Genomic DNA, 23,232 nt, shown 5'->3' on the forward strand with positions numbered 1-23,232 from the left:
TACCCCATGTCCTGTCAGTACAGGTCCTGGTAAAAAGTCTGTCCCCATTTTTCTTATAAGCCCCCTTTAAGCATTGAAAGGCTGCAATGAGGTCTCCCCGGAGCCTTCTCTTCTCCAGGCTGAACAACCCCACCTGTCCCAGCCTTTCCTCATAGCAGAGGTGTTCCAGCCCTCTGACCATTTTCATGGCCCTCCTCTGGCCCCAGTCCAACAGGTCCATGTCTGTCTTGTGCTGGTGTCCCCAGAGCTGGACACAGGACTCCGGGGAGGTCTCACCAGAGCGGAGCAGAGGGGCAGAATCACCTCCCTCGACCTGCTGGCCACGTTTCTTGTTATGCAGCCCAGAGTACAGTTCCCTGCATGTAATTTCTGGATATACGGAAGACAGTGCATGTCACTTAGTCTCTCTCTTTGGTACATTGATGCTGGGCTACCATGGCTAGTTTGGAGTGTGCTCTAAAGAGCTGGAGAGAACATGGCAAAGCTGCAAGAACGTTAGAAGCTTAGCAAAGAGGCCGGGATGGCAGCCCTTCCAATGGTGCCGTTACAGTGCTCACACTCTTCTGTTATAGCTAGTTATTGGTGTGGGGAGATTATTCCACTTCTTGAAGTTGTTACGGAGTCTTGTTTTGCGGAATAAAAGTCTAGGCCCACTTGGTGCTTGGATAGTGGTTTGCAAGAGCCAGGTACTTTCTGACTCTGTTGTCAAGCTGACTGAAAGCTCTCGAGTTGTGGATATTGTGGTGTTCTTGAGCTCATTAATTCTGTTGAGTGGTAGTTAATTATTTTGGGTTCTGTGGTCAGTCAAAGCTTGCTATTGCAGGTGTGCCGTTTGTCTCTTCAGGCTGGTTAGACTTTTCAGATGCACATTTTTTATCTAAAAATGAGATTTCAAGTTGCTATCTTGTTTACAGATCCTAAGAAGAAAACCACTGAAGTGTGAAAGGTAGTACCTTTACTTTTAGAACAGCTGATTATATTAGAGGAATTCCAGGGCTTTGCGACCAGCCAGCTTTCTGCGGGCTACTGCTAGTCCTTGAACCATAATCTGAGAATCATTGAACTAAAAAAAATTCTTATTAATCACGACAGCTGGGAGCAAAGCCAAATGCTGGGCCATAACAGTAATAAGTGTGCTGCTTATGTTAGACAGAAATAAATTATTGGCATACTTAAAGTTTTAGAGGTTTGAGAAGAAGATGTATTGTTGTCTGATTTTTTTAAATAAATTAATAAAGAGGAAAGATGTTTAGATATCTATTTCTTGCTTTTGTAGCAGATAACTAGACTGAAACTGTTGGAAAACTGTAGTGATTTAAGCTACCTGCCCACAATATTAACTCCCAAAGTAGTGATATTCCTTGGGGTAGGGGAAAGCGCTTGGTGTCACCAAGTATTGCTGAATAAAAACATTTGCTTGGCTTACAGTAGTGGCCCCGAAACAGGAGATTACTCAATGCGTACTGCATCCTAGAAAACAATGCAGAGTCTTTTTTAATGTCATTGGCTCAGTGTTTGCTAAAATTTCTGCTTAAGCTTTAACTGTTTTATATAGTTTTATAGTTTATATAGTTTTGTAGTGAAACAGAAGCAGAGCAGATGGATTTTAAGAAGTTTTAAAATGTCTTGGATAAGGAGAATTCACTTTGGGAATAAGTAATTGGTATATGTGTATATATATGGTAAAATGATAATTAATGGGAGTGTATATGTCTATGTAAAATAAAGTATGTGGTTGATAACAGCTGCAGATTGGTATATATTGAACTACTCTATTTTGAGACCACTTATCTATAGGAAGGTACCCTTGCTTTCAACCTCTTTTGATTTATACTCCCCTAAATGTTTTCCATCAAATTTGAGGTTTATATGTAGCAAGTCTAGATCTACTGTGTTTCTGATTTAAATACCCCTTAGAAAGAGTCTGTGGACTGCACTAAGGGACTTGTAGGATGAACTTGTTCACTTTCAGTTGATAATTTGTCCTTCTTAATTAAATATTGGTATCCCATACTGATTAAGTAAACAGTTCAATTGAAATTGAAAAGTGTAAATTCTGTTCTTGAGGCTCCAGCTGACACTGCTTCTGCAGTGCAGTGATTTGCAGCTGGGTGCAGGTAGGGTCCATACATCAGGCTGAGGGGTCTGGGAGACCCCCTGACATTTGAAGATGTAACCTCAGTAGTGAGCAGGTTGCTTCCCTTTATTTTGACTGACTAGTTCCCCCGAAATTGGTAGTCCCTCGTCTTCTCATGTCATTTAGAGTCTATTTGCACCAAACTTTAGCGCTTTGAAAATCTCACTGACCTCAAAGCCAGGCTCCCTCGAGTCCCCACGTTTGTCTCCCCCTCTGCAGACATACGCATTACGGACTTACGTAACGGCATTTGCGAGGCACGTACCTTTCTTTGGCACAGAGGCAGGGTGAAACAGTGCCACAGGGCAAGAAACTGGACTCTACGGGAAACTAATTATTCTTATATGTCCTACTTATTTTTAACAAACTTGTTCATGAAAAGAATAAAATCTACATTTGGTTACCACTCTGCTTGCCAGTCACCGGGCTTGTTGCCTTCATACTGATTGCTCTGGATACAGCTTCTGTGAAGAGCGGCTTCAGTTTCATAATGCCAGTCCAGTATCATTTTAATATCATGCTGTTACTGATACATTTTTCACATCAGGAAATGAAAATGATTTTGATGAAGAGCAGTGCTGTTTTTAGCTGTAAGATAGGATTAGTCTACTTTCCAGTTCTTGTTTCTAAACAAAATCTGTGCCAACTGGAAATTATCCAGTTGGTTGAAAAATGACATGGGAGCAGTTTGGTCAGGAATATTTGCTTTTTCACCCTGGGGTTTCTTCCATCTGCCTAATAAAACAATTATATCACTGTAAGACTGAAATTCCCTCCTCCGTATCCTGTCTGGTAGTGGACAGCACTAGCGGCTGTTGGGGCAAATAGAAACCATTGCTTCTTTTTCTGCCCTTACGTACCTGATACAGAGCCGGGGCCTGTCATCTCAGTAACTCCTTCTTGGGTGCTGGGAAGCTGCTCACCAAGTCCACCCAAACCCCTCTTCTGGCCTGCACAGCCCAATTTTCTGATATGTGCCAAATCCTTGATTTCATTAGGTACTATAACACAAAAAAGTTCTGGATGCTAATTAAGCATTGTGGTATATACTGGAAATGAAAATATGCTGTTGAAATTTTTTTAATTAGGCAGGTAGACCACTGTATGGCATTTCTTTGATATTTCAGCATCTGTGCAGCTTGTGATCCTGGGGTCCTCCAAAGACTGTGACCTCTGATGGGAGAGAAAACAGCCTCTCAAAGTGTAAAAATATTTCAAGCATTTTTTTTTTTTTTCACTGTAGCTTATTCAAACTGGAAAGCATCTTCAGATTTTTGTCGGACAATGGTGAAACAGGTGTTACAGTGACAGTACAGAAAAAGCATGGAGGGAAGAGTGTAGCATCTCTGTTTATGTAGATACTCTCCATCCATTTTCTGCCATGCTCTGCAAAATCAAATTCCCAGGTAAACTTTTCAGGGTGACAGCAGCATTAAGATCAGTCATAGCCAGCAGACTATACCTCATCTGAGGCTCCTCTGTGGGCACCAAATCAGTGAATGTGGGAGAATGCTATACTTGCAGTCTTCTATAGTTGCCTCTTTCAGTACAAAGTATAAATATAGCCATTTTAGTCTATGGAAGTTCTGCCATTTGAAGTTAGGAGGAACAGACTGTTACCTGTAGTTACCCTTTTTTTTTTTTTTTTTTTTTAAATCTATATATATACACTGGTGTCTTTCCATTTTTGATAGCACAGTTCCTGTTGTGAGGAAAGTCTATAACCTATGCAATAATAAAAAAGATTTTTTTCTCTTCAAATAAATATATCAAGCTCAAATGTTTTCTTATAAACAATTCATGAAGGAAGGACTACAAAGAGCAAAATAGGTTAAAAAGAAAATATACATAAAGAATTGGTGATGAAGATGGATTTTCATTGGCAAGCTACAGAAGGAGATTTTCATGAATCATAAAAGCCTTTTCTGGAAATAATTTTGCTTAAGAGATTGCAGCAACTCAACATGTTTTTTCTGGATCTCTCGATTTAAAAGAGATGTCATATTTTCTGAACTATGTTTTAAGGTTGTTTATTTCACCTTATTTTCCTCTTCCATTTTCTATTTTTTCCCACTTAGACCACTTCTCTATTTTAAAGTGAAATTAGGAACTAGAACAAGTTAACGTATTTTAAGAAAGCTATATTGATCTCTGTTGTTTAGCGAGATGTGAAGGGGTTTGCTGTATTAACCAAGCGCAAAATGCAGAAAGCTGTGGTGTGGTGTAAGCATCTCTCGTGACCCTGGACCCCCAAATCCTTAGGTAGCCCATCAGGTAAAATGTGTTTGACTTGTATGTGTCATCCATTCAGTTGTGGTGTGTTGCTCTGTGACCAGTGTGCTCCTATTCCGTCACCTACACTGAGCTGGATGTACAAGAGACAGAATAGGTCAGAATACATCTGAAACGGATCCTAGAAAGGGATTCCCATATCCTTTTATTTGAAAGCAGAAAGTTTCCTCTGTGTACACCTTTGCCCTTTTCCAGCCCAATGATGATTTTTTTCTTAGTTTTCTTTTTACCTCTTTCTTACATGTTTATTTCTGATAAAAGGTACCTTTATTGAACTTTTTTTGTGTACCGTTAGGCTTGAAATGTATTCACGTGCAGTTTATGACTTGGCAGTCACAGGTTAACGGTTGGACTCGATGATCTTAAGGGTCTTTTCCAACCTTAACGATTCTATGATTCTATATGTAGTTTTGCTACAGACTCCATTCAGTCACTCAACTGGAGATAGCGTATTATTGTCCTTGATGTATCTTTATTGCGCAAAAAGACTCCAGTCTTAGAGGCTGTAGCTTCTAGGAGCTGTTCGAATGTCTACAGAAAACAGACCTGCTTGAGTAATTTGCAAATGAAGTGTAAGAGGGCGAATGACAGATGGTCGAGACAGACTGGCAAGAATACGAAACAGCCAAATAGTACAAGCAGGGTGTTAGACAGTGGTCGCAGTGCTGCAGATTCTGCCCACTAATTGTGCAATGGCAGGGAGAAAGGCAAGAGGGGATAGTAGGAGGCTCTTTGTTTCATGTTTTAGTGCGGAGGTGCAAAGTAAGACTAATGCCTTGAGTGAAAACTGACTTCTACATTTTTGTTTCCGCATAGACTGTTTTTTTTCCCTTTGTATTTGAAGCCACACTTCAGCAGAGATTTTTTTACTAAACTTCTGAGGATGTGTATTGGTGGGTCAATAGTTTCCCCTTGTACCTTTTTTCGACGGTTGAATAACATTTATGCAGGAGCATGAGATTAGATTCTCTTCTGCTTTCTTGCTTGGTTTTTTTTAAAAGTCACTTTCAAAATTGTCAGTGTCCTTTCTAAATCCACACAAGTTGAGACTATATTTTTAGTCATGTTAGTCCAGCTTGCAGTTGTGGGGGAGAGGGAAGGGAAAAAGCATTCCCCATGACCGTGATGAGAAACAGCTGAAATGCTATAAATGTTGATCACTGTAGGCAAAATAGTAAATCAGGAAGGGGCAAGGCAAGCACTTTATTTTAAACTGTCCCATGGCTTTTTCTTGTTTATTTTTCTAGTTTAACTGGGTTGACAGAGACAGGGAATGAATAGTATGTATTTTATGGTTGTTTCACAACATTACAGCTCCAAGAGTATAAATAAAGTTTCTCAGCTTAGCGTTCTCTTTATTCTATTTCATTCTTGCATTTAACATTCTGTTCAGTGCGGTCCTGATTCTGCATCACTGACAGCAACGGAGGTGTCCCCTGACACTTCAACAGGCTTGGCAACAGATTTTTAAGAGACTGAGCTTTCTAGATCCTCTGACTGGGACCGTTTATGCTTATAGAAGTAAGATGCTCCTGAATTACTTAGGGAAACACTGGTTCTACTCCTGTGGTTCCCTGTAAGTGGGCACTGTGACCATAAGCGAGTCCGTCATCAGCTCAGTGTCACCACACAGAAGAAGAGAGTGGTACACCTCAGAAGGGTTGAGGAGATGACACTTAAGTTGTCAAAGATCACTGAAAAATAGTGTAATAAGAAGATGGATATTTATGTAGTTTTTCTTGCAGTCCCTAAGTTCATACAGTTAGTAGGATTATTTTTCATGCAGTTTCTTGTAATGCGTAACTTTAATCCTAGTTTCCTGCACAAGTTTGACTACCAGTCGCTTAGTTATTATTGTCCCCAGCACTTTTTTTTTTTTTTTTTGGCTTTTCCAGGGGTGCCAGCTAACTATTCTTATGAGAGATACTGGCTTGCATCTACGTTAGCATTTTTAGTCCGAGCTGGGGATCCTCATGAGGCAGCTTTCCTCTTGATCTTCATTAACTGTGCTTTTCGTTCACATCACAGAGCAGTTCACGAACTGGATACCTTTCAGATGAAATTAATATAGAAGACGCACTCCAGTAGTGTGCTTAATACACTCCAACTGCTAACGGGCGTTCAGTCTGTGGCACCTGATCAGACAGTCCTCAGCACCAACTGTTTTGCTGTAGAGATCTGCTCCTATTGGAGCACCTTATTGATATAAACACAGCAACTATTGGTAAAAACTAATTAAGGTTGTTTTTCTTCCTTAGCTTTGTTTGCTAAATTAAGATAATAGGAACTTTAGGAATTAATGAAACAGGTTAAATGTACAGACAGCCGTTTGTTCCTTGTGCTACCAATTAATTGTTGGGCTCAAATGTTTGCAGTAATAAGACAAAATCGATAGCCAGTATTGTACTATGTACATTCTTAAATCCAATGCGGATGAGCTCCTTGGAGTTCACTACATACATTATCTACTCATTTATTGTTTGAATTCTTAAAATCAAACAAATAAAAAAAGGTTCTTTTCAGGAAAGTCTGAATCTTTTCTTCATGTCTTTGTTACTAGCATTACTTTTATCATTCTAAAGCCAAAATGTAAGGCTGCTATTTGGAAAACAGAAATTGCATTAAATCCTCCACAAACCTGTTCTTGCCTTTTTTTCACTGCCAAATACGATGCAAAAGAGAAAAAAAAGAAAGTATCGAGTGATGTTGCACAAAATGGTAGCCAGCACAGGCATCAAAAGTAGCTTCTCAGAGAACAAAGCGTGATGTCTGTACAGAACGCTCCCTAGCACTGGGGGCGAAACGAATAGGTCTGGTCATATAATGTGCACTTGGCCAGCCGGTTTGAAAGAGTGCTTCCAGCGTTTCAGGGAGCTAATATGGCATCTGGAACTGGAGTATTTCAAATACGGAGTGCTCAAAAAAGCTGTTGCGGGTGATACAGTAAAATAGCAGTGCTCATATAAAGAAGAAATGTAAAGTGTGGATTTTTCTTTTAGCTCAATCGTTGGGTGTGAAATTGAATTGAGAAGTCTCCAAACTATATTAAATCACCCCCTTGGCATTGCCACAGGAACAATTTATTTCATCTTGAAGGAGCCTTTGGTTTCCAGATCAGTGGAGCTAAGCAGGAGGAATGTGCGTCACATTGAGGTAAACAGGGATGTGAGCTGGTTAAAAACAGAAAAGGCAACGCAGCAAAATTCTGTGCCCCTGACATTTGTCAGCCTCTTCTGAAATGTGAATGCCGTTTCCATTAAGCTTTGGGGCAGATATAATCTCTGTACCTTTTGTTGTGCTGATGAGTTGGAAGCTGAACATAAATTTATTTAGTTCAGCTGATTTTTCAAGAAGCAAGTCTGTCTTGTTTTGTTCACCAGGAGGTTTGCAGTGCTATTGCAGTGCTATCATGCCTTGGTGGACTGTCCTCATGCAGGAGGACTGGTAGTGAGGGATGGCTCCTACTGCCTCCGTCCCGGTGTGAGGGGGAACCATCAAGCTTCTTCCAGTTCCCTACCTATTTTTGTCATCACACGTTTTTGTGAGATGATGAATTACAAATGTCTACACCACATTGTGTAATGTCTGTTATACTTTCTCAAAGTCTCTCTCTGGAACAAGTCGCTGAATCTATAAGCAGTAAGCATTATATCAACTATTTCTGCTGTCAGAATGATTTCGGCACAAGATGAAGGCAAAACTCTGGATGCAGCCTTCAGGATGTAAAAGTTTTATGCAGATGCCTCCAAACCAGCCCTGGTGTGTAAGGGTAACGTGGCAGCATGCGTGAGCCATGGACCAGGGCTGTTCACTGCAAAGAGCAGAGCAACAAGGTCACTTAGCATCATGTCTGGAATACAAAATGTGTATTCTTTACGTAGTAAAACTTAAAGGTATTAGGACCCCCTTTAACATTAACAAGATTGCAATAGTGCAAGCAAATCGGTCTTTATTTAACCGCAGAGAGCAAGATTTAATGCATTTTTTAACCTGCCCCTTTCGAAGTCCAACCTTAAAATTTATTTTGGCTTCTTCTCTTTCATTTCATCATTGGCTCACAATTTACCTGACCTTCACCCCTTAAAAACAACAGAAAGCCAAGCACAGAACAACAAACTGCATGAACTGGGGTAGCAAACCTGGGTTGATTTGTTCATGTACTGAGGCAATTGTGCAGTTTTGGAAGAGGCTAATTAGTGCTGTGTTTAATATAAATAAATAAACCCAAGCTCTTTTCACCCCTATCTCAATGCTCTAATCTAACTTCAGGAAGAGATGAGCAGAACTTTGCACTGAGTTCCAAGGTGAGAAACACACTTGTAGACAGTACGGTAACCAGTGGTCATTGCAGAGTACTTTGTAATTCTGGTTACCTGACAAAATACCTAGTGTTCCCTGTTTTTTCCCCCTTTCAAAATTTCTCACATGTAGAAATGTTACCATCTTAAAATGTACCCTGATGAATGACAGGTGGAAGGACACATTTTTCTATTGCATTTTTTCATTGCTGTTTCCACCTATGGGATTGTATGAGGGATTCCCTTTGATAACAGCCGAAACTTTCTGCAAACCAACATTCAGAGAGTAGTATTCAGGCTGAATATTTTATTCAAATAATACCCTGTCCCACTGGTAAGGAGGGAGTAGGAAGATCTCACACTCTTGGCTACAGCTACCTTCAGTGAAAGGTAAAATAAAAAGCTAGGACCTGGAGACCTGTGCCTTAAGGTGATCTCTGAATGATAAATTCAGATTTTATTCTCCTGCCATTTCTTAAAGGCCTGAGGACAAGACCATGGGAGCTCTATTGATCATCATCATAATTGGCTTAAAATATTTCCTCCCTTTACAGCACTCCTGGAATTTTAACTGAGAATCAATGGTGCTTTCTCATATGGGCTTCCAAAGTTTCCTGGTAAGTTTTACCTGTTTAGAAGCAGAGAATTTGATCATTGATTAGGCTGTTGTTTACACTGGCTACTCGCAGGGGTTCTTGCCACTTAAGGAATTTTCACATGTGAGTTATATCAAGCTGCTTGCTTGTTTTCTGTAGTTCATGAAATAATTGTTAAAAGCACTTGAGGTGAACCCAGTTCTTTAAAGTTATGATTAGACAAAGCAGAGCCCCTTTTTCTTTTCTTCCCCCCCCCCCCCCCCCCCCGATGTCCAGAACTACTGAATTGCATACTGCTGTCCTGTAATCTTTCCTTTGTATCCTTTTCAGGAAAGTAATTCGCCTTTTTGCTACTTCTGGGCCAATGGCATTTTGAAATTTTACGGGTCTAGTGCTGAATAACCTCCTCAATTTGAGCCTAAATCTTTTAATGGGCAGTCTTTGTTTCATACCAACACTGTTGGTTATTTTAATTCGGATAATCCCTTTCCCTTCACATCATTTACTGATTTCCTTATACTTAGGTGTAGCAGGAAACACATCGTACCTTAGTTTCTGTTTCCCAAGGTGAGATCATCTACCTTTACCTCCTGTGATAGCCTTGCTGCTTCTCTGATCATCCTTGCAGTCTTCTGTTGCTCTTCCAGCTTGCCTCCATCTTCCTTAATCCTGGATGAGAAGAGCCATACACAATATCCAGACTAGGTCATTACAGTACCCTTCATGTGGCATTGACATATCCCAATCCTGAAATTACTTCCAGCTGGTATTTTCTAGGCTTCTGTGTTATTATTTTTTTTAAATGTATGCCACTTTAGTGACTCCTTTATCCCCCCTAGAATTAACCAGTATGCCCATCCTCTTTGCTATAAACAGGGAATTAATCTGGGGGTAGAATGTTTTTGTTCCTAGAGTCTTCGGTGTACGGCCTCCATATGTTCTATCAAATTCCATCCTTCTTCTTGTGCCGCATGAGGGATCTGCGGTGTTACAACCAGCGTGGCTATGTGAAAATAGAAAACATTCGACTCTGAGATATGAGTTTATTTCTTACAAGAAAATTTACCTCCAGTACAGAACTAATTTCAGGAAAAACATATTTCATAATTGTAAATTATGTCTCAGTTTTCCTATTGTATACAGTTAGTTCCTTGGCTATATATATTCGTTTATATAAACGAATAGGAAAATTAAAATGGAAAAAATGCTTGCTTTATTTGCTTGCAAAACTCTAGGAAAAAGGATTAGACTAAAGTTTCAATTCACAGCCATCTCCTAAATCAAATGTGTAACAAGGGTGATAATGAGCGTAAACATACTGAATAATAAAATGTAATTTGTGTTCTGAGTTCTAGGGCTCTAATCCAAAGCTCAGTGATGTCTGTGGAAAGGCTTCCATTGATTTGAATTAGGCCTTGGCTTTTGTCCTGAATGGCCACAGTACCAGTGGAGCTATTCATGAAAGAAATGTTTGGAAATAAATCACAGGAACTTGCTGTGTCGGAACCCAATTCACTTGCTAATTCAGGCAGTCATGTCGTACAATGCTTGTTGTGTCGATACTTTGTCATAGTCCCTCTCCTGAACTAACCAATTTCAATCTTAAAAAAAAATCTTTTGCCACTGCTGCTGTAATTGGAAGGTTGTTTCTGGATCATTACTCTGATGTTTGAAACCTTCTTTAACTTCTAGCCTAACCCTGTTTATGCCAACTGTTTCCACTTGTTTTATGCCAACATAGTCTTTTAGTCTTTATACAGTATACTTTGTCTTTATACGGTTCTGGTAAGCTACTGATGATTGTCCCATCTCCTCTCAGGCTTTGCTTTGTTTTGCTAAATAAGCTAAGCATTTTCATTTCTTATTCAGGAAGTTGTTCATTCCCTGTAGCCTTTATCTGAATCTATTCCCGTTTGGCTTAATCTATCTGGGATACAGGCAATAAAACCTGCATTTTTTAATGAGGTGTAATAGCGCTCTATATAATGTTGTTAATACGTTCCTTGCTTTACTGGAAATACTTTTACTGGATGTATTTTGTTTGCCTCCTTATGGCCGCACTTCACTGATCACTTTTATCGTGTGACTTACAGGATCCTGGTTCCCAGGTGAGCTCCCATTCAGTAGCAGAAATCGTTTTTAGTCCAGGAGTGCATAGCTTTACCTCTGTACTCAGGCTTTTAGCTTGTGGCTGTTACTCCAGTGCTCGTTTCTTCTTTGGATGGTGCTCTGTTTGTCCTCTGCATGGCTGTCGTAAATGATAACAATCAAGCTTGAGTAATCAGCAGCATTAATTAGTATGTTCCTACTTTGTGCTAATTTTGTTAATTAAAAAAAAAAAAAAAGAACTCTAGAAACTGCTAGAGGTGGTGCATGATGGGTGATGGGAGCTGACGTAAGGTGACAGCAAAGAACTGGGGAAAGGTGCCTGGTGTTGAGCAAAGGAAGAGCGAGATGAAGCGAGGGAACAGAGCCCTCGAGGGAGAAGTGAGAACTTCTGCAGTGTTGGTCACATGAAGGCCACTCACATTTGCCAGAGCATTAATTGGGTCACAATTTACCTGACCTTCACATACTTGGGATGGATGAAGACATGCCAAAATCCCAGAAATAAATGCATCACTGTGACTTTCTGCGTTCTGACTTTTTAGGAGTAGCAACACTGCTGCTTAACTTCAGACATTCCTTTATTTTTTTTTCAGGAGTTTTCAAAGTATTCTGAAAGTTTAAAGACTTATATTCTAAAAGCATCTTAAAAATACTGAATCTTAAAAGCACTTTAGAAGTCCTGAATTGAGAGGGTTATGAGTCTTGAATAATTTATCCACAAAACTTGAAAGGGAGAGAATTTGCTTAGGTCTTTAAAATGTATATGATACATTTTCTTATAGATTGGAATGACTCTGAAAGACTTTTATCCAGATAAGTACATTCAGCAGATATTAGAAGTCACAGGCTATAGCAATTAAAGCATATAGCGTTTCCTGGGAATTAATATCAAGCTGGGAGGAGTTGAGATGGCTCAAGATGCAGCTGAGGGCCATTAACTGCAGCTGATGATTAATGACCTCTGCTGAGGTCATTATTATTATCAGCTGAAAATGTAGAAAAATTCAGATGTATGAATCTTTTTAATGGGAGATGCAGGTTCAGTCGGTGCAGCAGATGTGTCCCCACTGTGGACAGACTGCCCCGTATTAATATCAAATGGAGGGCTTGATTTCCCTCCTCCCCGACGGTGTTTTTAGGAGTGTTAATCAAAGCTGGATCTCTACAGCTGCACCAGTATCAAATTGAAAAGTAAGCAGAATAAAGTTCATAGCGCTTTAATGTTCTCCCAGTATTATATTTGGCGTCCAGTACTTGATCAGCTTTATTTAGAGATACTCCCATCTGTCCCTTTTGGTGCCTAATGAGAGTGCATCTCAGTATTGTCCAGAAATGTGCCCAGAACATTCCTTGTGCTCGCGGTTCTTAGACCCACGTCTGAAATCACATCCTCCCTTCTTCTGCATTGTGGCCCTAACCAAGATCTACGTTGTCACGTATGCTGTGCACAGAGAGGGCAGGCACGCAGGACTGGCCGATGCAAGAAAATACTGCTGTGTCGATACAGCGAGAATCTGTTTCTAATAAAGTCAGTCGTAATAGATACTTACTTCCCAGTGTCCAGACTAGTCCATGCATGGTTTCTTCCACGGTTGGTTGAAATATCTTTTTTATAAGATGAATGATCTCATTGTTGACTTGTGGGGAAACTGAGAGCTACTACAGGGGACTAGGAAAGACTCACCTTGCTGCTTATTTTTAGCTTGTGTGACTTCTGTTATAATACGTTGATCATCTCATATATATATGTGTGTGTGTATATAATAAAATATAAATACCTTGATATCGCTTGTATATATGTATGTATTTAAGTTTCTTTACTTCAAGGTGCTTTTTAAAAAAAATACTGAAGAAGTCTGAAATCGGTAATATAGGTAACATAAATACATAAGCTTTAATTAGTCAGTCACTATTATCTGTTATTTAGATTATACACAGTACTGCATGTTTCTGAGCACTGCGTTAAGTCCTACTTTACCCATACGCTGGTGCCCTGTCCCTTTCCCTGCCCCCAGCCCTCTTCCCCTGGTCACTGTGAAGGTTGTAGCATCAAAATGCCAAGCAGGACAGGACTTAGATGACTGCGGCTTTTGGCTGACCTTTACACAAATGTCACTGGATGTAGCCTTCTGCTCAGGAAAATGGAATTTTGCAAAACTCTAAGCAAAGCAGTTAAAAAACATAAGTCAGGTGTGAAATGTTGACAATTTAAACGTTAGGTGGTATGACTAGACTTGCTTGTACAAACCTATCAACTTCACGCTGTTTGTGGGATTACTGTGTGCCTTTATTTGCCCTCAACCAAACCACTGAGCTCTTGCCTCTTTTTTTATTCCTCCCCTCCTCCAAAGTATCTCCTGTGGTGAGAGGAAGAGGTGAGTGAGGTCAGGCGAAATGAAATGGAAATCATGAAAGCTTAATAGACCACAGGGAGGTTCCTTTGAAAGGGTGCCAGAGGTGGAATATCAGTTATGGGGAAGAAGACCACAGAGTTGGCAGTGAATGAAAGGAGATCTGGTACATGCGCATTAGTGTCTCATACTCCTTGCCACGGAACGGGTTTGTTTTCCTCGTTAACTCCTTAACGAATGTGTCATGCAGACAGTAGGCGCTCCCGCAGTGCTGTTAGTGCTCCCTGATGCAGCTTCACTGTGCTTCAGGACACATTTTTTCTAAGAAGTTCTGGATTCTTTGTCTTGCTTGTAAGATCAACAGAGGAGAACTGAAGTATTGATGAGATTACATAAATTGCATTTTCTATTTCATCTTCTGCAGCCTCTACCAGTTATCCGCTCTGCGGGATAAGAAATTGTTTTCCTGGATGAGAAGAAAAGAAGTTACATTTTAAAACATGTAAAAACATGCTTACTTGCAGATGTATCAAAGAAAACATCAGGTTATTGTAATTATACAAACACCTGATATAATAGCCCACAGTGTATGAAATGGTGTGGCAAATCATCTCAAACTGTTTTTTTCAGGATAAAGAAGTCTTAAGAGAAGGGGCTTTGCTGTGGCTGATTCACCATCTTCTAAGACTCCAAGTCTTGGTTGCAGTAGTTAAAATGCTGGGACTTCCTGTGAGACTCACTGGATAGCAGTCTAAAATCTGAGTAAACACAAAGGCTAGACTAAATGATAACTGTTCCCTTTCAGTCTTAACATTTTATGAATCTATGCTTGTGTGAATGAAAAGACCTGTGCAAGTATGTCAGAATTGATTTCAGGACTTTGGTTTTATTTGGTGATGTGGAACTAGTCCTCTGTGTGTGCACAGTTTACAGAGAAATTGCAGAGGGAGCCTGATCCTCCAAGGCTGCTAACGTGCCTTGAATTTCTGTTGATCTCTAGGTCCACAGATGTGGTACGCTTCAGACCTTTCTTTTACAATGTTAAAATATCCGTATTTGTGTCATGTGCTTTTGAACATGGAGTTCTACAGCTAAACATTTTTAAGCCTTAAGTTTGTCTTTGGGACAAGTCACTGTTTTCAGTTATCTTATTTTTTCCCTGCTGCTACAGGAACTCTGAAGGAATGAGTGTATATCTGTGCTAAGTATTTAAATGACAAAACATCCAGAAGAACATACCATGCAGTGCAAAATGACCCTGCAGCGCTGATGTGAATGTAACCCTCAGTTACAGTGGGCCTGACTTTGTCTGCTGACTCCATTGTAATTCAGCACAATGTTTGCTTTGGTACAGACGAGACCACAGGTGTCTGGTATTTTCAGTCATATGCCCTTTTCAGCATCATTTCCTAAGTCACTGCCACAGTTTTGCTCAACTTTTACGAGAAGTTCAATAGCTGCTGGGCTCTCAAGTTGAAGACTCCTTCCCCCAAACGTTTTGCAGAGTTCGGCGCTTCCAGACCAGTGTTTTCCTTAGTTTCTTTTCACAGGGCCTTTATGAGTCAATGGACACCCACTCCCAAAGGCCACAAGCTGAAACCTGCTGGTTAATCAGTTGCCGTCAAGTTTCAGATTATCCTTTGACACAGACTGATGCGACAGAGCACAAAGTTAATCTTCAGCATTATTTCTTTTTCATTTGCAGGAAAAATTTGAAGGCTTGTTCCGTGCCTATGATGACTGTGTGACATTCCAGCTGTTTAAAAGCTTCAGGCGTGTGCGGATAAATTTTAGTAGTCCCAAATCAGCTGCTCGTGCCAGAATAGAGCTGCATGAAACACAGTTCAGAGGGAAGAAGTTGAAGTTGTATTTCGCACAGGTAATGAAATCTGGTATCTACTTCTATGTTAGTGCATAGCTTTTACAGAAATATCGTGCAGTAGCACTGAACAGAAGTAATAAAGGTTCCTCCCATGCCCAATGCTAAAAAGATTACTCAGATTTACTGCTAAAAGATTACTCAGACATCCTTACGTTGCCTGAGCTGTACCTGCCCAGTGGGTCTGCAGAAAATTTAAAGGACCACTTAGGACCCAAGTTGCTTATTCAACACACAGAAGTTACGTAGCTTAGAACTGATTTACAACACTGGGTATTTTCTGTGGGTAACTCTCTAAACTAACCGTAAAAAAGCAGTAATGTAAAGTATTATAAGTTCATAAAAAAAGTAGGGCCGAATTACTTATTTGACTGCAACCCTGAGCCACAGTCAGGCTTCCTCCTGCCTTTTCTTTTTTCTTACTGAATACATGTGTGAATTTTCTAAAAGGAATTCAGTAAGTTCAAGTAAAAGGGAGAAGGTAGGGGGAGAAGAATTACTCCAGCCTGGGGCACAGGGGATGATGTCCATCTGTTGGAAGTGTCAGGTGGGGGTTTCAATTCTTCTTGGCCACGGCTGAGAGAACCCAGATGTCCCACAGCCTGGGTGAGTACTAGGCCCCAGCCAGGATACAGAAAGGTGAGGGAGGTTGAGAACCTGACCACCACCTCTTCTGAATGTATTTTAATAAGTTGCTGTGGCCACTGCGGCTTATGGGATGGTCACTAGTGCTTATAAGCAACGTACGTGTGCTTTGAGCTGTCAGATTGGTCCTTCAGAGGTCTTAGGTGAAGGGCAGGCTCATTTGAACATCTCAGTCAAACCTAAAAGGCAGTTCAATTTGGAGCCTCTACAGCCTGGACAGAATAGGAGCTGTTTGGAGCCTAGGCAGAAGCAGACCCTCAGGAAGATGGAAAACTACAGTTGTGAAAAAGCCAATACGCTTAATGGGTTAGATGAGTTCAGAAGATTTTACAGCTGGATTTAGGTGTTGACAATCTACCTCAGTCCCATTTTATATGCCTTAATCTCCCAGATCTGGCTCTGAATTTTTTCTGGAAGGTTTCAAAACCTGCTGTTAAGCATATCTGAGAATGATTTCACTCTAACCGCACAATCAAGAGGTTAATAGGAAACTTGGGATAACACAAGAAAAAGAAAAAATGTGCATAGTAGTGATTAGTCTCCATATCTAAGCTGATTTTCTGCAAAGCCATTTAGGTATCTGCACTATGCTCTCCAGTACATGCAGTCTTAAAAGAGCTTATTAGTTGTGTCCAGGGAATGAATATGTGGAAGCAGCGCAGTGTCTGGAGCAGTGTCTGTTTATATGGACCTGAGCCAGACTGAATAAGTACTTCTAGAACTAGAAGTTCTGGGGAACATGGAGTTGAGAGACCCAAACTGGCTCTTTGCAAACCCCGCCGTGGTACAGCAGGGCGCTGTCTCAGGCTTGCTGTCATGCCAATGCAGCTCATTGCTTCTGGGCCCGAGGTGGTTGTAAACTCGCTCAGGTATGGCTGTAGTGTAATTCATTGGTGTTGAGACTCCTTTAACATACCAGAAAAAAGCAGGAATTAAACTAGTTAATTGAAGATGAAAATAAAATGAGAACAATTAGTTGCAAATGACTAAGGGACATGACCGATTCATTTATCACTTCAGCTGAAGAAATCAAATTTTCAGAAACCTTTCTGAAGTTACTGATAAGGCTTTGGTGCAGGAGTTACTGGTTTCTCATCTAATGTCTGTTTTTATTTAGGAGTTTAGGCCAGTAGATCACAAAAATACCTCTTCAGCCTCAAAAATCTCTGAACCAGCAGCTGTGGATACCAAAGCTTTGCATTTATCCTCAGAGAACATATACAGTAGGCACAAACATTGTAGCTTTGCCTATATAACAGCCCCCCACAGTGTATTTACTGTAGAGGAACCATCTGTAAGGTTGAGATGAAATTCATCTCCAGGCCTTCTCTGCTGAGACTGACGCGGAAACCCTGCCTGGGTGGCACTTGGTATTAGAAGTGTATGATTTGCGTAATCATTCCATTTACCCATCCTATACTAAACAATGTATTTGTTATGCTTTAAAGATTCAGACCTCTGAGACAGATGGAGACAAGCTTCATTTGGCACCACCACAGCCTGCAAAACAGTTTCTCATCTCGCCTCCAGCCTCCCCACCTGTAGGGTGGCAACCAATAGATGATGCAACACCTGTCATCAACTACGACCTCCTTTATGCAGTTTCTAAGCTAGGACCAGGTAAGCTTGTGGTCCTTGTGTGAAAATGTGTCAGAAGCAGCAGACGAGAAATAGCAGTATAGAGAATAACTGTAGAGGAAGTCGAGGTGAAGCCTGTAAGTTGCAGTAAAGCTTTGGATTTAAGTCGATACGTGTCAACTGGTTCTTTGCTCCTTTCAAAAAAGTAAGTTTTACCGTATGTACATACAGAATTATATCTTATCTGCAGCTCCTGAGTGCTATTTGATTGAACGGCAGATCAAAGCTTGTTTACACAATTTATTGTGCTTGGATTTGTGCTTAGATGAGACAACTGGTGGTTTATGTGGGGAATGGACAAATGCTTGTCCATGAACTTGAGGAGGTTTTGCTTTAAATCACATCTGCTCGGTGCTGCTTTCCAAGATGCAGAATACCTCATCAAATGTTTAGGCATCACTGCATCTCCAGCAGAGTGGAGAATCTCTCACGTTAACAAGTTTGTTGAGAGAGAACTACCGTTCCCCAACCCTGGCAGGATTGCTCTGTTGGGACCGCCCATTTTCTGTTGAAAACTGTGTGCAGAAGGAATGGGATAAGTTATAGCTTCTATCAAAATCAGGTAGATGTCAATGGATAATGCATAGACTTTCTTCTGTCTTCCCATCTTCAGCTAATGCCAGGAATTGAAGCTAGCTGGGATTTTCAAAACAATGCTTTCCCTTAGAAAATGCTCATCTGATGAAACCAAAACTTTTCATAGGAGAGGATTACTTTTGATTTAATTAAGTCATCTTTACAAATAGTTTTCTTTCAAAAGTGTTAAAGCATCCTCTTTTAAAATTTTCAAAATGGAAAAGGTTTCAGGTCTAAGCAGTATCATTTAGAAATTAAGTCTAATTTACATTTGTAAACCATTAGAAAAAATAGCTTGTTAAATTATTTTCATATTGAAATAAAACACTTCAGGTCCAATCTAAGAACAATTGGAGGGTGAGCTCATGAAAATTTATCACAGTTTATTTTCGAAATTCTTGTGGGATGAGAAATTTTTTTCTCCCCAGCTGTACTGAAGATGCTGCTTTCTTGTTCTGAGCCTAGCTTCCGATTGCAGACATCTTATCACTGGGGCTTTTGCGTAACTGCACCAGAGTAACCCAGAGCTGAAGTGCGCAGGGTGCGGGAAGAGATGTTTCGTGATCTGCAAGGTTTGCAGGATCATCTCTTATCTTTTTCACATGGGATCTCTCACAGGGGGAAAATATATCTCAGGAGAACATCAGAGATTCCTATGTTTTATTCCCCTTCAGCAGGAAAGCCCATAGAAAAGGGCTGTCAGGTGTAACACTTCGTACTATATTGCATATTATTATTTCCAGAATTCATGCTTTGGTTCTAAACTGCTGAATAAAAGAAAAGCAAAAAACTCCTTTTTTTTCCTTTGATGCAGCAGTGTTATAAATGGAAACATGTAAACAAATTCCCTAGCTAGCTGGGTAATAAATCAATTCCTGTTCTAGAGCAGTGGAATGTGAAATATCACTCATTGTCCCACACCCTGGGACAGCTTTGCGTGAAGGTCATATTCACCCGTATTTAAGGAGCCTGCAGGGAGCAATATGAAAAGTCATTGTGTGCTCTCTTCTTTCTATTTTTAGCACTTGTTAGAGAGATCAATTTTAGTTAACTGCAGTGGCGGTTTTAAAATAGTGTTGCAGCTCTCAGTTGTGCATTTACTATGTTTAGAATTTCATTGAAAAACAAATCCCACCAAAACTCGTTTCTCAGTATCACATCAGTAAAACATACTGCTGTACATCAAATAACACTGTTAGCCTCAGCTAAGTTAGATTCTTTTTTCATTCAAAAAACACAATTGACAAATGTAACTGTGGCTTAACAGCTATCAAACAATACTCACAGGCACAGTTGTTTACAGAACTCCGAATGTTAGAGCCTGACTTCTATGTCTTTTAGGCCGTGAGGAATCTTTGCTATATTAAATACACTGATTTGGTAAGATTAATATCTGAGGACCAGAAAAACTCATTTAAGCGTGTAGCGAACAGTTTCTTTGTGCGTCCTCAGTATAAGATGAGCTTTACTGACCTACTTTGCTGGGAAGGTAAGATACACCACTTGGACACAGACCCACGCTACTTTCCCATTCCCTGAATACAGGTCATCTCCTTTCACAGTACGCTGCCATAATCATCATGGCCACAAAATTAGAGACTAAAACTGTCCCTAGGCGCAAAGGCTGGGAGATTCGCTCCAGAGTAAAATGAATAGGCTGGAAGCTAGCTAACAGATTTGCTGTGTGTTGTCTTTTTCCAAGCTCAGTTTTGGGACAGGTGGGTTTTTTTTTTTGCAGTCTTGTGGCTGCAGCAATGACTGGCATCTCAGGGGTCTAACGGAAAAGATTTCTTTTTGCTGTGCACAAAAGGAAGCTGGCTTTTGGTCCTTCAGCATTAAATTGAGATCATAAGGGTGCATTTACTTCTTAGGGAAGACCATGGCACGTTTAATTAAGTTTCTGGTTGATTGATGTGTATTCTCACTTTCTGCAGATGCAGAAATTGAGCTTTAAATGAGGCATGAACAGAATGCCGTAGACCAGTCAGAGCCAGCAACTGCGTCTGTGCCTGGTTCTGCCCACCAGCCTACACTTTTTTCAATATATTGCAAATAAAGACGTGTGATCATTAATCTCTGATGAAAAACACTTCCACTGTCAAGAGAACTTCAGTAGTTTAAAATACTGATGAAGATACAAAGGCATTGCACTGAACTAGGGTGGTAGTTTGGCTGTTTGCCTGTCAGGCCCAGGTTGCATCTCTGCCTGGCCTGACTTGGACCTAATGCTTTCCTACAGGAACGCTTGCAATGTACCAAGCTGGTCTAGGCCCTCATGTCTTTTCTGTAACGTTTTCTAAGGTCTTAGTTTCATCCCACTGAGGAACACAGGAAATAATTTTAGAACCATAGAATCACATAATGGTTTGGGTTGGAAGGGACCTTAAAGATCATCTGCTTCCAGCCATGGGCAGAGCCACCTTCCACCAGACCAGGCTGCTCAGAGCCCCATCCAACCTGGCCTCCAACACTTCCAGGGATGGGGCATCCACAGCTTCTCTGGGCAGCCTGTCCCAGTGCCTCACCACCTTGAAGAAATGAGAAATATCATGTATCATATCATATTCTATTCTATTCTAATTAGAAATGTTCGTAAGGGGGAGGAGGGAATCTCCAGGTCTAGGCTATGTACATACAGCAGAGCTGCTCCTCTCAAAGAAAAGGCAGCTATGTTTGCTCTGCCATTTATTAGTGCAGCAGTTTACAAACCATCACCATCTTCCTGGCAGTGGTGTAAGTCCTTATTTTCTGGAAAGCAGTCCTGCCCCCTCCCTATCTACCCCCTAACCTGCATATTTCTTCCCTCCTTCCCCTCTTTCAAACCTGTTCCCCCAATTTCTTCTCAACAGACTGCCCTGTACTCCCTCCCTTTCTCAGTCTGCACTCTTCAGAGCGCCTTTCCCCAGGGTCCCAGGTGCCACCCTGGCCTCCCCTTGCCAATCTCAACCCCTGCCCGCTGCCCACACAGCGGCTGCCCAGCCAAATTGCCCTTCTCCCATGGCTTCGATTCAGGGATCACGGCTCCACTGGTGAGATCTGCACGATGCAATAACACACAATATAGGTCAGGGTCCTGAGCACTTAACTGCTCCATGTGCTCCCTGCTGCAATTTTGCCCTCTGTCAGTTAGCACTCGCTTCCACAATTTCAGGCACCATTTGAAAACCAGTGTAGGCTGGGCACTACTTCCAGTAGCCCATATAGACAAATTTGTAGCAGTTTCAGTTCTCTCCACGTTTCCCAGTCCATCATCAGCATTCCAGCAGGCTTTGCACCCCCTAAATGCCCTCGGGCTACGCTCCAGGTCATGTAAAACACATTTTTCATGTTAGGAAAGCACCATTCTGAAGTGTTACACGTGATGGCTCTCCGGTCCACAGTGGTACCACTTGGGACACAAAGGAGACCCCGCAGCAGTCTGTGCCACAGGGCTGCTGGGTCCGCGAATGATTAGTGGTCAGAGGAGGGGCTGGGTCCGGGTTTCATTTTTGTCTCTGAGCAATTAAGATGTAGCTGTTCCTGCCATGCTCTAGCTGGGCTTCTTGAGGAGGATGTGTAGCTCCTGCCCCTGCTCTGCCCTGGGTTTAGCTTAGCCTTGCACGGGGAAGGGGAAAACAGGGAAGAGCAGGACCCTGCCCAGTAAATGCCGCACGCAGGGATTGCAAACCATGTCTCACACTGCAAGTTTTCTACGCCCAGGTGTTTTCAAACTCTCATGTTTGTTCTCACTGATTCAGAGGAAATAGTAAATACTTCATATGACTTCCAGAGAGGATTCAAAGGGGCTGGAGGGGCAGTCAGATGGGTGACATGAAATTTTCCATCTCTGTCCTTCTCTCCTCTGTTCTGTGCCTGCTTCTGCCCTTCCCTCCCCTTGCCAGGGGCAGGGTGCACAGAGCTGCTGGGCGCAGAAAGCTTTCCCTCTGCGTTGTTCTGCTGCCCAGGAGAGGAATCATAGAATCACAGAATGCTTTGGGATGGAAGGGACCATCTAGTCCATACCCCTGCAATGGGCAGGGACATCAACAACCAGACCAGGTTGCTCAGAGCCCCATCCAGCCTGGCCTTGAATGTGTCCAAGGACGGGGCATCTCCCACCTCTCTGGGCAACCCATGACAGTGTTTCACCACCCTCATCAGGACAAATTTTTTCCTTGTGTTCAGTGTAAATCTACTCTCCTTTAGTTTAAAACCATTACCCCTTGTCCTGTCCCAGCAAGCCTTGCTAAAAAGACTATCCCCATCTTTCTTGTAGGCCCCCTTTAAGTACTGAAAGGCTGCAATGAGGTCTCCCCGCAGCCTTCTCTTCTCCAGGCTGAACAACCCCAGCTCTTTCAGCCTTTGCTCATAGCAGAGGTCTTCCAGCCCTCTGATCGTTTTTGTGGCCCTAGAAGGACAGTGCCCTTCTCCTGCAACATCAGTAATGGGCTTCCAGGGAGCAACTCCTCCATCTTGCATATGGCAGATGGGTGCAGTACAGCTACCATATGGGCTGGGTGGTTGTCTCTCTTCCAACGCGAACGCGTACCCGTACAAAGGACTACCCGCTATTTGTACCACATTATTTGTAAAGCACTTGGATGAAGGGACTGTAAGTGGAAGGTATTTTTATGATGCTAATGACACGTTTAACACGGAATGGACAGCTCTGAACTCATTAACCTTTGATCATGAGTCAGAATCAGGGATGAGGTAGCTGCACACTATCATT

At 41.4% G+C, this 23,232-nt stretch overlaps 1 protein-coding gene across 2 annotated transcripts in view; it reads left to right on the forward strand.

Annotated features, from left to right (window-relative positions):
• Positions 1-23,232, forward strand: part of RCAN2 (regulator of calcineurin 2) — a gene marked incomplete at both ends in the record, with an annotated part of 89,683 nt that overhangs the window by 62,923 nt on the left and 3,528 nt on the right. For both annotated transcript variants that reach the window (XM_082305232.1, XM_082305233.1), the window contains 2 exons: positions 15,489-15,662; positions 17,756-17,927. In XM_082305232.1, coding sequence (XP_082161358.1) covers positions 15,489-15,662; positions 17,756-17,927 — 346 coding nt within the window. The remainder of the gene's footprint in view (positions 1-15,488; positions 15,663-17,755; positions 17,928-23,232) is intronic.

The sequence above is a fragment of the Platalea leucorodia genome, assembly GCF_965183815.1.
Source record: "Platalea leucorodia genome assembly, chromosome: 3".
NCBI lineage: Eukaryota > Metazoa > Chordata > Aves > Pelecaniformes > Threskiornithidae > Platalea > Platalea leucorodia.